Raw genomic sequence first — 14715 nt, 5'->3', positions numbered from 1 at the left:
GGCAAATTTAGGCAAGATGAGTAACAGTGTGTTTGCTTTGTACAGCACAGAGAATGCACTTTTGTCTTCTCTTTCTCACCCCTTTGCAGTGAGGTTAGTAAAGGCAAGATTTCAAAAGCATTTCTGAGAGGGACTGATTTGATTTTTATTTATGCCTTAACATATATTACACACGAGGTGAAAAATTACTGCAGGGACTGTACAGGTGCTGAAAGCCCTGACACATGCCAAGTGTCAAGGATGCCTGGGGAAAAAAATGCCTGGAAAATGGAGCTGTGGGAGCAGTCTTGGCAGATAAAAGCAGATACTCTCTCCCTTTTTCCCTCTCTGGTCTCTTTTCTATCCCACTCTGGTCAGAACCATATCCTTTATCAATAAATGGTTCTTGGGTATTTCCTGCTTTTTGGGCATTATTTTCACCCAAGAAATCTATCAAAAGGAATTCTCCCTGACTCCTCTTACGGTGGGACAGGACAATTCTTCTCTTTGCTTTTCTTCCTGTTATGAACAAGTGCAAGACTGATACAGATCTTCTCATTGTCCAAGTGAGCTGCTGCATAGGGGTGTTTAAAAGTTAAACCTCTAGAAGAGAATCCACCATCAAAGCAGCTCTCCTGACCTCAAGGCAGTTGATTATTGTCAAAGTGCAGGTAAAGCAGGGGCAGTGAAAGCTTTAGCTATGCTTTAAACACAGCCTTTCAATTTTGTCTGGATGGTTCCAGCAACCAATAGAAAGGTTTTGTCTGAGTGGCACCTTCAAGGAGTCTCAGACTTTTTATTTTAAAAGTTTTATTAAAAGGAATTGATTTATTCCTACTCTACAGGAAAAAGTGTTCTGGATGAAAAAATGGGGGAATGACACCCACCTTTATACATTTTCTGCCAGAAAGAGGTGTGCACTGAACACTGATGTGAATGTCTTTAGTTTTTCTTTAAAAGAAAATTTTAAAAATTACGAAGTTTTGGATCAAAACACGTCCACAAAAACTGTCAAAAAAGAAGATGACTTTTTTCTCAGAAGCTGAGTTGGGAGTTGGGGTTTTTTTGTGGGTTTTTTTTTTTTTTTTTTTTTTTTGGTGGGGGAAGATTCTCCATGTCTAATACATAGTATAGCTTTTCCTTTGTACTAAAATGAAATTCTTAGAAGTAATTTGTGGTCCCACTGGAAAAAAAGATATGCAAATTTACACCAAAAGAAGACTGTTTAAATCTAAGATGTCATAAATTTAAGTCCATTTACCAGAAAAACCTCCAGCATTTTGTTTTGAAAATTAAGGAAAAGTCTCACTCAAACACCCACTTAGAATTTACATGAGCAGGTGCACTTTCTGCTGGTGCTGAAGCTGAGGCCCAGCTGAAATTAGGGGTACATAGGCTGGCAGTGGTAAATCAGCACATGGCTCATAGGCAGTGGAGACTCTGCATATCCAGAAACTTTTAGGTCTGCTGAGTTTGTCCTGAAGTCCTTGTAACTCTCAGAGCCACCCAGGGCAGAGAAGGATGCAATAAGGCATTTTCCACTTCTCTGAAGGCTCTAAGTTTTGTACCTGGCACCTGAAAGCCTTGCCTTGGGCAGTTGTGGTAGGATGGAGTCAGTTTTAACACCCATATACCAGTCTCATGGGGAAGTGTATAAATTCTTTGGTACCATTTGATACCAAATGGCTTTGGTACAGCTGAGTTTTAGCTTTAATTCTATATTTACTTGTAGTCATGATGTGTACATCACCTAGCTTCTGGCAGGACAGAAGGCTTTTCTTTTTTGGATAAATCTAAAAAAAGACCCCTTAGATAATTTTCAGTGACCACATTTTCCCTTGCATGAATTGAGACTCCACACTTCCATTTTTTCTTATAAGAAACAGTAATAAACTGTTCTGCCCCATGATGTGATTAAAGTCTGAGTTTATATTTATATTATTTATATTTACATTTAAACTTAGATTTAGATTTAGATTTTATCAAAGTACTTTTTTAAAAAGCAAGTTTCCTGTTCAGGGCTGCTGCTGCAGATTGCTAGCAGCACCTTACCAGAGCTAGCTTAGGGAGAGAGTTTCCTGCAGCTGAGTTTATCTAAGGTGAGTCCATCACAGCTGAGCCCCACACACGGGACACAGTGATCTCAGCTGACAACAGCACACCAAGGGAGAGAAGAATGCTCCTGCACATGCTGTGGACTACAGCCATCAGTTATACAATCCTCAGAGCAAATGTTGGGCTCCTTTTACTTTTTGGATCCACAAATTATGCTCTGTTTTGGCTTTGTTCAAGCATTGCTTGTTTGTCTGTAACCTAGTGTGCAAGTACATGGAGTTTGTCTTCCTGTAAAACTGTTTCACAAGCATCTCCTCTGTTCAGCAGGTTTTGTTTTCCAGCAGTAGGTCTTCAGATTCACTAGTTTTATAGTTCTTGGGTATTTCCCTGCAGTTCTTTAGTGGTTTATTTTCTAGTTAATCTTTCTTTCATTAATCAAGTGGAAGTCTGAAATTAACTCAAGGTAGGGATGTTTGTTTGTTCAGCCAGTGATTTAAAAACTAACTCACCCTTTGTTCAAGAAGGTTGACTTCCCCCCTCCACCCATGAAGAGGGCAGTATCAACCCTGCCCATTGTTTACTGGCTGGTCAAAAATGGAAGAAGCCTGGTTCAGAAACAAAACTCAAATGATCCAATCAATTTAGATAACATCAGTAACCTGGGTGAAATAGTGAAATGATTTTTGAGTGCATTTCCTAGCTTGGAAATGCTAGGAAGGCAAAAAGCCTTCTTCTTTCCCATCACTTCACTGGGAGTCAGCTGCCTTTTCTCCCTTGCACATCTGCTCAGCGTTTCTCCAGTGATGTCCAGGGATCACAGCAGAGTGATCCATGCAGCCTCTTCAGGCACCCCAGTAGAAAACAGCCAAGTGGGAGATTGATCTGTTTTACAAATGACTACATGAAAAGCGAACATTTTTCTAACTTCAGTCACAAATGAGAATGAAGAGCACAACACTGTGTAAAGCAGACCCTATGTTGCTTTTCTAGATGCCCATCCCTGTACTTCAGAAGCCTTACCAAGAGTGTGAGGCCTTGCTCCTCCAGACCTTGTTCCCGTAGTTTTGGTGGGCAGCAGTCAATTTTGTCATTTATCTGTCTACACAGACACATCTTGTTTATCACCACAGAATGTGCCTGCCCCAACCACAGGACCACAAGCCCTTATCTAGCATGCAATCTGTTTTCCTGCCTGCCTCCACTGCATGCTGCACAGTGAGACAGCAGGCAGTCACCTGCCTGGCCTGGGAAGCTGCCTCAGTTTTGGGAGCCTGCACAGGGCCCTGCACAGCTTTGGAAGCAAAATGGCACCAAGCCCTGCTGGGGTGTTTGTACATTATTGCAATGCAGGTGCTTGCTGCAAATAACCCAGCCCAAGTGAGTTTAATTTTTAATGCTGTTTCCCTCCTAAAGCACTGCACGTTGGGGCCACCTGTTTGTTTCATAACCTTGTCCTGTTCACCTGTACTATCTAAGACAAAAGAGAAGACTGTTTCCAATCTAACAACCCCAAAGTATTATCTCAGTTGTTCTTTCATGCCTTAGAGGAGATACAGAAATATCTCTTAATATGGGTCCATGATTCATAACTCACTGGCTTTTATATCCCCTTTTAGCAGATTCTTTCCTGTAGAGAGGAACACATTCCAGACACAACCACACTCCTGAAATCATCTTTTTCTCTAATGCTACAGACATGGAGAAAAGGGGTACAAGGAGCTTGCAAGGGCTTAGAGGATCAGCCTTTGGGGTGTGCATTTTCAGAAGGGTCAGCTTCATATAATTGCAGTACTTAAAATAACCAATTCCTGTGAGGATTGGTTATTTTAAGTCATTTTGCAGAAACATTGCTTTGAAAAAAGCAATGTACACAGGTTGTTGTCGAGCCTTTAATTTTAAAGTTTCATTCTGCTGTGTAACAGAAGAGCAGACAGATTCCTTTTATGGAAGGAATTTGAACGTACAGAGTGCACATGAAGTATGTGAGGGATGGGCATCCTGGAAAAACTTGAGAGAGGAATTTTACATTAGCAGAATGCATTTATTAACAACACTTGTTGATGAGGCCAGATCAGGACCTTTTTGCTCTGGTATCAAAATGGCAGCAGATAGATTTACTTTTTCAGTAAATCAGATTTACTTTTTGCCCAAAGATTCTCCCAGCACCACATCAGGTCTTAGTTCGTTACTGACTCAGAGGGCAGACTGCCAGCTGAGGCACTGCCAAAGCCACTTCCTGCCATGCCTGGATTTCTTTGGAAATTTCTCAAGTGGATGATTAAGAGGAAGAAAGTCCAGGGCTGTGCAGACTGTGAGTGCTCGCAGCCGAGGTTTCGGCTGTGCCTTTATCACACACCGGTAGCTGTGCTATTTCCGCAGCGCCTGCTATTCCGAGCATGCAGCAACCTTGGAGCTTTCTCTCCATACTTGGCAACTGCCACTCCACTGGGCCACGGTTCACTCCATGAGATCTCTTAATTTATGTGTTAAATACTGTTGATTTCTTTATAAAGAACACCAGAAGTTCCGCTACAGGCTTTGTTTATTATTTTTTTAGAAAGGCTATGAATAAAAGATTTATTTTTTAGCAGCCGGGGGAGGGAAGTAGGTTTCTAAAGCAACTGCAGCCATTGATTTGTGTCCTCCTACTCTTCTAACGTCTTTTCACTTCTCTTCTTGCCAAGAATGAAGTTAGTGAATCCTGGCCTTTGTGGAAAATGAGCTCATTTGCAGCCAGCATCCTGGAATATTTGGAGGATAAAGTGAGGGGTGAGATTTCTAACTCTTTGGCAAAGTCAGGTCCATCTTCTACCCTGCATGTAGTTCTCAGAACAGGCAGCCTCTCTCATCAGACTGCTTCATCTAAATGAAAAGCATTTTCATTTAGAAAATGCTAAAACTCCTAAAGCATTCCCATATTGAGCCCAGACTGAAATGAAAAGTCGCAGATGTAAGCTGTGAAAATTATGAATCAACATTTATTGATGATATGTACATAAGAGGTACAACACTTAGTGAAATATTATATTCATGACTATTTCCAGTATAGAAAGAATGTCTAGTTTGTTTTATACATGAAAGTTACAGAAATCAGTTCACTCTGTAAGAAAGCATTAAAAGCAAATTACCAACAATCCTTGTAAAGAGGAAAGGATCTGAACTACAAAAATAGAATCAGTCTACAGGGCATTCCAACTACAATATACATGAACAGAGCCCAGGGTTGGGAGAAATTTTACCATCTGCATTTGTTAATTTCTAAACAAACTGTGCTATAGATACTGTACAGTATGTAATTTCAAAATCTCAGGAACTTTCTGAGTGTAAAGACCAACCTTATCCCTCTTCTTTTTAATCCTTTTTACAATAGAACATCGCAAAACATTCCAGTTCATGCCTGGTCACCTTAAAGAAGGGGCAAAGGATGATGAGCAGGCAGCACAGAATACTCCAGTGTGTAATTCATCCTGAAGCATCATACTGGGACTCACCAAGGATAGTTTCCATGCTTTGGGGCCTAGGTTTTATTTCTTTCTGCCTAGAGGGGATGATTCTATTTATAAGCCCCAGGTCCAGAGTATCTAGGAATGAATCAGCTTCTTGTTGCTGCAGGGTTCTATTTTCTCATAGATCTGAACCGTAGCTCTGATATCAGAAGACTTTTGCCACTGACTGTGTAGTTGATCTGTCTGTTTTTATGATGAGACATACTTTTGTAAATAACAGGCCTGTACAACAACCACGGTAGCTTTAGAAGTACTTAATTTGGCATTTATTTTCCAATAAATGCTAATATCCCTTTTTAGCAACGAAAGAAACAGTGCCCCATTGCCCATGAGTGCATTCATCTTTCTCAGAGACTGTTCCTGCTAGGGGGATGAAGCAGAGGTTCCTACTGGGACTCCTCAGGCACTCTGGACAGAACTGGCAGCCCCTTGCTGCCTGCAGGCTTGCCCAGCCCCAGCTGTGGGACTGCACTGCTTTCCTGGCATCTGTGGTCAGGGAGGGACTGGAAGTGCCTCAGAGGGATCCTGTGATGCTGTGAGGTGACTAAGGGCTGATGATGCACAGAGCCAAAAGCAGGCCAGGCATCCAGCAGGAATGCAGCTAGATGGACTTCCCCTGATCCACTGTGCCAATTTAAGCTTCCGGTGATAAAGAGTCCAAACATTTGAAGGAAACAAGAAGAAAATAAAACAGAAACTTATCATTCCAGGTGAACATTAATTCTTTATGTCCTAACAAGTGTATTCACCAGGCAGCAAACCTATGCTGGGATCACTTTCACTCACTGCCAGGGAACTACACACATGCAGCTTCTAACACACACCATACTGGTTAGATATTGAAAACTAAAATTAACATATTTACAATGAGCTGGTTGCATACACGATTCTGAATGTTATTAAAACTGGGTACTCCATAAGAGACAGATAAAGTAGTTACTAAGCTCTGGAATCTAATCAGTCGAACAGTCAAAAAGAAACAAACCCAGATACAAATGAAAAACAAAAAGTCGAACAAAATTTTAAAACACAGTCTAATTTTCTACTATGGCTCAACACACAGAAACCAATTAAGTTAATTTAAAGCACAGCTACACATACTGTATACACCATTTCACTGAAATTACGTATTGATAGCTACATTATCTACACTAAGTGCAGAGAGGCACTGGACATCATGCTTCAACAAAATGTCAAAACTGGTATCAATAAGGTTTTACAGCTATTAGTAACTCAGCACTATTCTACCTGCAATTCCTATTAAGTTAATACCTGTTACATCTGATTTAAAATACAATATAGATCAAAATACAAGGGTATATCAACACACTTCCTACATATATATCTACTAGAAACGTAGGCTCCAAAACCTCAGCAGAATAACATGGCCCCACGGATTTCTGAATAGCTGAAGAGATACCCAGTATCAGTCACACTGGGACAGCAATCCTTCCTCTTCAATGTTTTCTTTGCTTTGAATTACAGTCAAAGAGCTAGTAGGCCATAGAAGATTTTTTTTTGTTTGTTATATAGTTGTTATGAATATTTATATTATTTTATTTTTATTCCTCTAGAAACAGTTCTTTATTAATTGAGTTGAAATTATTATAGCCACGACCTTAATGGCAACAGGTATTTGCCTAATGGGAAGAAATTACCAAAATGAGAAGTAACTGTCATTTGGGTTGAAAAATATAGTGGTTATTCTCTTAAAAATACTTAAGAACACAGGAGGTATTTGTATGGATGCTACCTAGTTACATTGGTCCCATGGTGGTTCTGTTGGTCCTTTTCAAGAAGGCAAAATTAGGTGGCAAAATCCTGAACTTTTTCCACAGGCTGAACTCACACACACTGTATTGTAGCAAGATGGATGGGGCCTGACAACATATTTTTTTGCCTACCCAGATCTATTTTCTATAAACTGCATTCTGAGCCAGTCAGTTATACATTAACAGGTCCTAAGGAAGAACTGCAGGATTTGGCAAAGGTAACATCAGGAAAAATTATAAAAGTGAGGGACGATTGCCCAAGACAGTCAATCTAGAAGATTGCTCAGATTATTATAGTATTGTTCCATGATGAACTGCAGCATTTAAGGACATCTTGAAATTCCTATTTGCTTCTTGCATTTTGTGCTTTGTCTATAATTCATCACCAAACATAGCACAAAAATATTTAATTGATCCTAAATGTCATAAGAAAACTGATTTTGTTCTAAGGTACAGATCACCTTTAAAGGATTATTACCCTACCTAATATGATCCCATACAAAACATTATAAGAAAATATTTGTGTGTCTGTAAATCACAGATACTAGGTAATTTAATTCAGTCTACACTGTAGTTTCCAGAGAACAAGTACAAACCCCTAAAACCTGTATTATTCTTAACTAAATCAGTGTTGAGCACACAATATTTAACACTATAAATACATATTCAACTTCTCTGATGCATTCTACAAGCAAGAGCTCACACTGGATCATAGGAAATAAGATATATTTAAGAAAGGAGCAGGATATATTGGATGGAAGTGTATGCAGTTGTCTTTAACTAGGAAGGACAACCTGTAGTACACAAGAACTCACAAGTCCATACAAAACGCCAACATGGAAATGCTATAATCTACAATACTGACTGCAAAATCAATATGCAAGCACAGTTTGCTTACAGTCTTTGAAAAACTGTAGAAAAAATGAATGGAATAGAATGATACAAAAATTCCAGCAGACTACACTATTTATGTACAAAGCAATATACAGGTACAAGACAATCCAGGCTGTGTGATGCTGCCTATGACAGCTTCCCTTTGTGCAATGTTGTGTGCCATAGAGCATCACTAAAAACAGTTGCAGGACTCCTGAATGGTGAGCAGAAGACTAGAAGGACTGGATGATTTATCATTGATCAGCATTGGCTCTGCAGCAAGATGGAGTTAGAAATGAAAGGAGATCAAAGGTTGGGTTAAGTGAGAAACCTCACAAGTCTTCTTGTCTCCCCAAATTTTGCATTAGGCTGTTGGTTATTTCCATCCTGGACTAGTAGACACATACTCAGTGGCTCAGTCATATGCTCTAGGCTTTTCCAATGTTTGTAACCTGGCTTTTTTGTAAGACTCCTAGTTGCAACTGCATAACCACTTTATCTGTTAGATTTGTACCAACCATTAGTGGGGAGTCACTGGGTTTCCCCTGAACAGGAGAAGATGTCTCTGGGATGGTGGGCACCTGTGAAAGACAGTTCCTTGGAATCTTGTGCCAGGGAGGCCACTCAAAAGAGAAGAAAAAGAATTACCAGGACCTGGACATCAGCAGCGGTTTGACTCATTCACAGCAGCAGATTTCCACTGAACACAAAGTATGACCAGGAGGAAAACCGAGGGAGGCACCCACCATGGAGCCTGTGGCAGGCATTGCTGTGGGGCTTCCCCAGGAGTCCTGCCTCGGTTCTGTGCGTTGTCTGGGGGGACACACAGCCTTGGTGCCCACGGGAAGAAAGACTGATGGCTTTGGAAGGAATATGCACAAACAGATTGTTTCAGGAAAATCACGAGCAAGAACATGACGTTTCAATAACAGCATGGCAAAGCTGAACAAGTAATTTACAGCTCAACTGCCTTCTTTGACACTTCACTACTGTAAATCCTTTGTTTGTTCTTTTTACTACTTGAAACTACACTCTCTATACCATTCTTCAGGCAAAGGAAACTGGGTAAATATTTTCCTTTCAAAGTCACCAATATTATTGGAGAGAAGAAAATAACTCATCTTTCCAAGAATGCTTTCTGCTGGGAACAGATGCTTCTACATAATCTTATATGGTGAATTATAGCTGAGGTGAACTGTCTCAATGGACTACACACCTATCATAATGGCTAATATGAAAAATATCTTAATTGTGGCCTTAAAGTCACAGTAATAAAATCAAGATAGTCTTCAGGCTCATAATAGAATAATATTACAGTACATTTTTATAAAGTGCCCTTATTTATCCTTCTGTAAATTAATTCAAATGCAGCAATAAAAAGAGCTGAATGGAAATTAAAGAGATGAGAAACAGTTACACCTTTATGTGTCCACAAAAGGATTCTTCTGAGCCCAGTACTAAAGCTCAGAGCCTTTTTAAAGATAGAAAGAGAAGTGAATGTTAGAGGGGAGGTTTATTATTGCCTATAGTTTTGGGGATTTGTGCAACTGCTTCTGTGTTGCTACAACAAGGCTGCAATAACATAAATGAAGGCAAGGAAGCAAAGAAAATCGAGGCAAGTCACCAGAATAAATTTGTTCACATGCTGATGCCTCAGCTTCTCAGATTAACAGTCTACTCTTCTGCGTGTCTACTGCCAGAAAACTAGTGGCTCTGGGAGTGATGGAAAACAAATTAGAAATCTACATTACTCCTACTTTTAAAAGTGGCATAAAGTCTAGAATTCCATGTGCTTTGAGAAAGAAATGGAGATCATCTATATCTCAGAAAAAACAAGGGAAAAATCTGTAATGAGAGTGATCCTTATTTTTGTGCTGAGTTTAAATTCAGTGCTGGACTTGTAGCACTGAAACAATTAGGTATAAAAGAAGTATCTTGGCAGAAATCTTTTCCATGTGAGAATCAACTCCATTATAAATAGCAGACAAAGACTATTCCCTAGGATGGGATTGTGAAATGTCTCATAACTTAATAGAGTCAGGAAGAGACTTGACTTTTCCTGGAACATTGTGACTCCCACAGATTTCAGTGGGGCTTTCACGTAGTCAAAGCATTGTAGGCACAGTTTTTACTACTGCAAACAGGTTTTCAAAGACATAATGAGTTTCTCACCAATTCAAATGGAAAAACCACATTTTTTAATAGGGACCAAGTGGCTTTTGCCCGACATGTTTGAAGAATCTTGGTGTCTAAGACCCACACACATTTCTTAAAAGGCTGGTGCAGACATTGTTTTCCAAGGGAAGCAATGAAGAAACAATTTAAGTGGCAAAGTGCTCCACCTCTTCTGAAGTTCTAACACAGCCTGCTTTACTTTCAGTGAACAGACACCATGAGAACACTGACCCAGCTTCAGCAGCAAATGCATGAAGCAAATGTGCAAGCATGTATGTAATTTTGTATGCAATGAACTGAGTCTTTGCCTGGTCTAGACTTTTCCATGTGCCAGTGTGCTGCCAGCAATCTAAAGGCCAAAGGATATCACAGTTGCACAGACAAAGGTAGAGGGAACTGACAGAGCAGCAGAAAACAATGTTAATATAAACTATACAGAAGCCAAATGACTTTTCATTGAGCTTTTTCTTTAACTTTGCCACCCCAGCACTGTGAGCAGATACAAAAAATTTGCCAGATGCAAATTAATGCATAGAAACTCCTAGTGAAAGTAAAAGGAGGCTGGCCAGTAACCAGCACTGCCTGCTGAAACGTGAATCTTGGATTAGCTGAAGTGGATGGTCCCTGGGTTATTTTCTGTTTATTTAGTTAAGTAGCAACCCGGCCTCGTGGAATGAGCAAATCGAGAAATGAAAGCCAAGAGTGAGTTACATTTTCCCACATAAACGGAAAGCTTTTTGATGATTTAATACAGTGCTGCACTGGAGTAACACTATATTAAATATTCAGTCAAGCTACAAGCAGAGGAATATACGAAACCCAACATTTCTCCTTCTCCCACATCCACATTTAAATAGAGAAATACTGTCATAATTATATTTTGAAAAATCCCTGAGTTACTGTATCTACAGAATTACTGCTTTAAAATCACAGTCTGCTATTCTAATCCTATCAAAAGATCCAAATTTATCCTCCCATTTGTGGGTGGGGTTTCTCTAGCACTGCATTCCTTCCTTCCCTAGTCTCCATCCAAAGAAGCACTCTTCAAAGGGCATTACATCCCAAGTGGATAACTGTAAGCATTTTCTAAGTGTTTCTCAATATGTAATTTTGTGGTGCTGCCTGGCCACATGTTGCTGACATTCCTGTTTGTTTCCAACTGCTGAACAGTTTCAAATGACAGCTAAAAGTGTATGGACCAATTTTCTAAAGCTACTTTCAATGCAAGCAATCAGTGTGGCTGCTCCTAAGAAACTGCAGTGGTGAAGAGGACAAAAACTCATCTATTCATGGGTGAGCTGTGCCATGAAACAGCTCAAGAATGCTGGATATAAATTGGGGTAAATGCTGTGTGTTCATTCTTGGATATAACTGCCCCCCAAGAGACAGCAAATTTCTCTTGATGAAAGCCAGCACCCTCAGAGTAGGGAACATTTTACAGTACCTACACACCATCCCAGGCACATTTCTGGCCCATAACCCAGGGAATGCTACTTGGGAAGCAATAGCTAGACAGAGGTTAGCTCTGGATATGCTAATAGCAATGACTGAAGAAAAGAGAATACAACCTGCCTGCTACTTCTCTGAGAAATCTACAATTCTATCCTTCACAAAAAAAAAAATAAAATTAAATCCTCAAGATCCTTCAGGAAGCCTTTGGGAAAGGCCTCCCCCTCTAAAACATGTTAGAGGCCTACAGAATTCACAGTGGTTCAATATTGGTTAAATTATATAGGCCATTTTGCTTAGGATTTGCTTGGCCATGGCATTCAAGTGATGACAAAAATACAGTGGTAAGAAAAAAATTCCATGATAAATGCTTAAATGAGGGATACTCTGACAGTGGATTTAATCTTGCACATCATTAATGATGCAAGTAGCCTAGGCTGGCTTAGGTCCATGTGCAGTTTCAGAGATATTTATATGAATGCAGATGAACAAAAGCAGATTATATTTTTACTTTAATAGCTTCTACAGAGCCAAATAACACTCTACAGTTAAACACATTATTCTCCTTTAAACCCATGGCTGGTCTGAGCATAGACACTAAATGGCCTATTTCCACAAATGTTTGAACTCTGTTTCTTGCCATTTTTAAGTTCACCATATGCTCATATTATGATTCATTCTGAAAACTTCTGAGAGCTCCCCCCAAAATTGCACAAAGCTTGTTCTGTAAGAAGAACCTTCCAAGACCATGTGGCTCAGCTTTGCTATGGAACATTGCTTACAGTATAATGGTATTCACCAGTATCTTAAAATTGCTAAGTATTAACAAGCACCTTTAAAAAAATTTCACAAGGTGTTTATTCTCACTGCAATTTCTTCTGACAGGTTGAGCCAGATATAGTATGTTGATCAAACACTGTCTCATTAATTCAGATGCCATGTGCTCAAAGAAACATTTCTCTGACATTAGGGAGTTATATACTTATAACTTTGCAAAAGAGACAGAGATGTAATTCAACATACTGGCCTAAATCCTGAAATTCTGGTTTCATTTTCATTCAGTCCTAACCCTGGACAAATTCTCGTAACTTTATATGGAATTTGGTTTAGCAACGAATTCAGGATTTGGCCACTCTATGAAACATGACGTACTTGAAAGATGGCTCTCACTTCATAGCAAATGCTGCTGATGATCATATTCAAAAATTCTGCAAGAGTAATGCATTCAGAACGTGTTTGCAGCTCATTATCAAGTACCCAATCATGACATCCATAATCAATCTTAGTAGTACCTTACTTCCCATGCAAGGGGGAAACTCCTCTGACAGCAGTGGAGCAGGGTGAATTGTACGGTACCACCTACTTTGATTAAAAATGGCACAACTGAGCCCATGGTTTTCTGTATTTTGCACATCAGCCATAGATTTTAGTGAAGGAACTACCACCCCTGTAATTATAATGCCTTGTATTGGATGGTGCATTGTGGTCACAAAGCAGCACAGCCCCAGCATAAAAGAAAGGCTGCACCTGCCCTGGACATCTGATAAAAGCACAGCACATGCACATACAAATTGAAGGTCTTCTCTTGATGCTAAGTTTTAGTTGTACTGATCTAACAAAATGTCTGGGACAATTTATTGACTCCTATGCATTAATCCTGCCCCCAGATCTAAGTTCAGTTTAAAGTACAACTAGGCACAAAAGTACAGTGCTTGTTATTATCAAAACAAATGGAAATCTTCAGGGATGTTTTCAAAAGGGATTTTAGCCATACAGTGATAAACAGATCAGGTATGCCACAAGAGTCACCAAAACACTTGAAGGCTTACGTGGTGTTATGTGTCTCTTGTATCTGTGACCCTGAGTCCCTGTAGTGAACTGTACTGGCACTTTGATCTTCCCATTTTGCAGCATTTACATTCTCTGTGTCTTGAATGAAAGGGGAAGTGGGTGAGAGCTCATTGCACTGCATGGAGCATTCTCCAGGTGCATCATCCAAACAGTAACACAAGGGAGACAGATGGCTATGGATCATTGCTTGGCAAAGACACTACAATGACTTGATGAGATCTTTGCTAAGTTTCAGTTACAAAATTAAGCAGAAACTGTAGATGTTAAATAAGAAAAAAAAAAAAAAGAGAAATCTTCTTAATCATGGTATCTTCTGCAACAAGATAGCTTCAGGACTTATTAAGGATGCAGCTAGGAATCTCTTCACTTAGTTTTCCCGTTTCCAAGGCTCTTCTTCAACAACATTGAAGTCTGCAGATTTGCCATTGGTTGCCAGTGTTACCTGCAAGTAATTATCATCAACAAGCAACTTAAAGGCCAAGGCATTTTGACAAGAAAAGTAGTGAGTTTTATATGGAAGATTATGATATTTACAGGAATTACATACACTGTTACTTATTATATAAGTAAAATGTATTTATTCAGAATTCACAACACTCCCAAATAGTGAGACTCCTGTTCATTTATTTATTATAATGACTAGAAAACATCAGTAGTAGAAAAATATTCCACATTTTCTTAACCTTTACTACAGTTTTGTTTTTTTTAAATCAATATGTCAGATTCTACTCCTTATATCTCTTGTACATTTCTCTGGGTAATGTCAAAACCAGATTTTTATTTTTTTTTAGTGTAGAAAATAGTGTGGAATTTTCAGTGGAATTTTTTTCAGTGGAATTCCTTAGCAAAGCTGCATACCTGATGCAACATGAAAAATATGCAAGGCCAGAATAATCATAGATGTGTATCTATACAAACTCACCTACAATTACACCGCCTTTAAAGGAATGGAAGAAAAGACATGTTGTGAAAGTATTGCTCATCATACCACTGTAACAATGTAGTGAATGATTTTGACTACAGTCCAATTAAAAATTCATAGTAATGCTAACCTG

The 14715-nt window shown here is 39.3% G+C and overlaps 1 protein-coding gene across 4 annotated transcripts in view; it reads right to left on the bottom strand.

Annotated features, from left to right (window-relative positions):
- Positions 1 to 4985: 4985 nt before the first annotated feature.
- Positions 4986 to 14715, bottom strand: part of SLC1A2 (solute carrier family 1 member 2) — an 87254-nt gene continuing 77524 nt past the window's right edge. For all 4 annotated transcript variants that reach the window (XR_011679283.1, XM_071427621.1, XM_071427620.1 and 1 more), the window contains exon 11: positions 4986 to 14102. Coding sequence is in view for 3 of the 4 variants with exons in the window: in XM_071427621.1 (XP_071283722.1) it covers positions 14028 to 14102 (75 nt within the window). In the remaining variant the exon portion in view is untranslated. The remainder of the gene's footprint in view (positions 14103 to 14715) is intronic.

This window comes from Agelaius tricolor, unplaced genomic scaffold (genome assembly GCF_023055355.1).
Source record: "Agelaius tricolor isolate 1412-34295 unplaced genomic scaffold, bAgeTri1.0.p SCAF_5, whole genome shotgun sequence".
Classification (NCBI taxonomy): Eukaryota; Metazoa; Chordata; class Aves; order Passeriformes; family Icteridae; genus Agelaius; species Agelaius tricolor.
The sequence above is the reverse complement of the archived record's forward strand: the minus strand, read 5'-3'. Positions and strand labels throughout refer to the sequence as shown.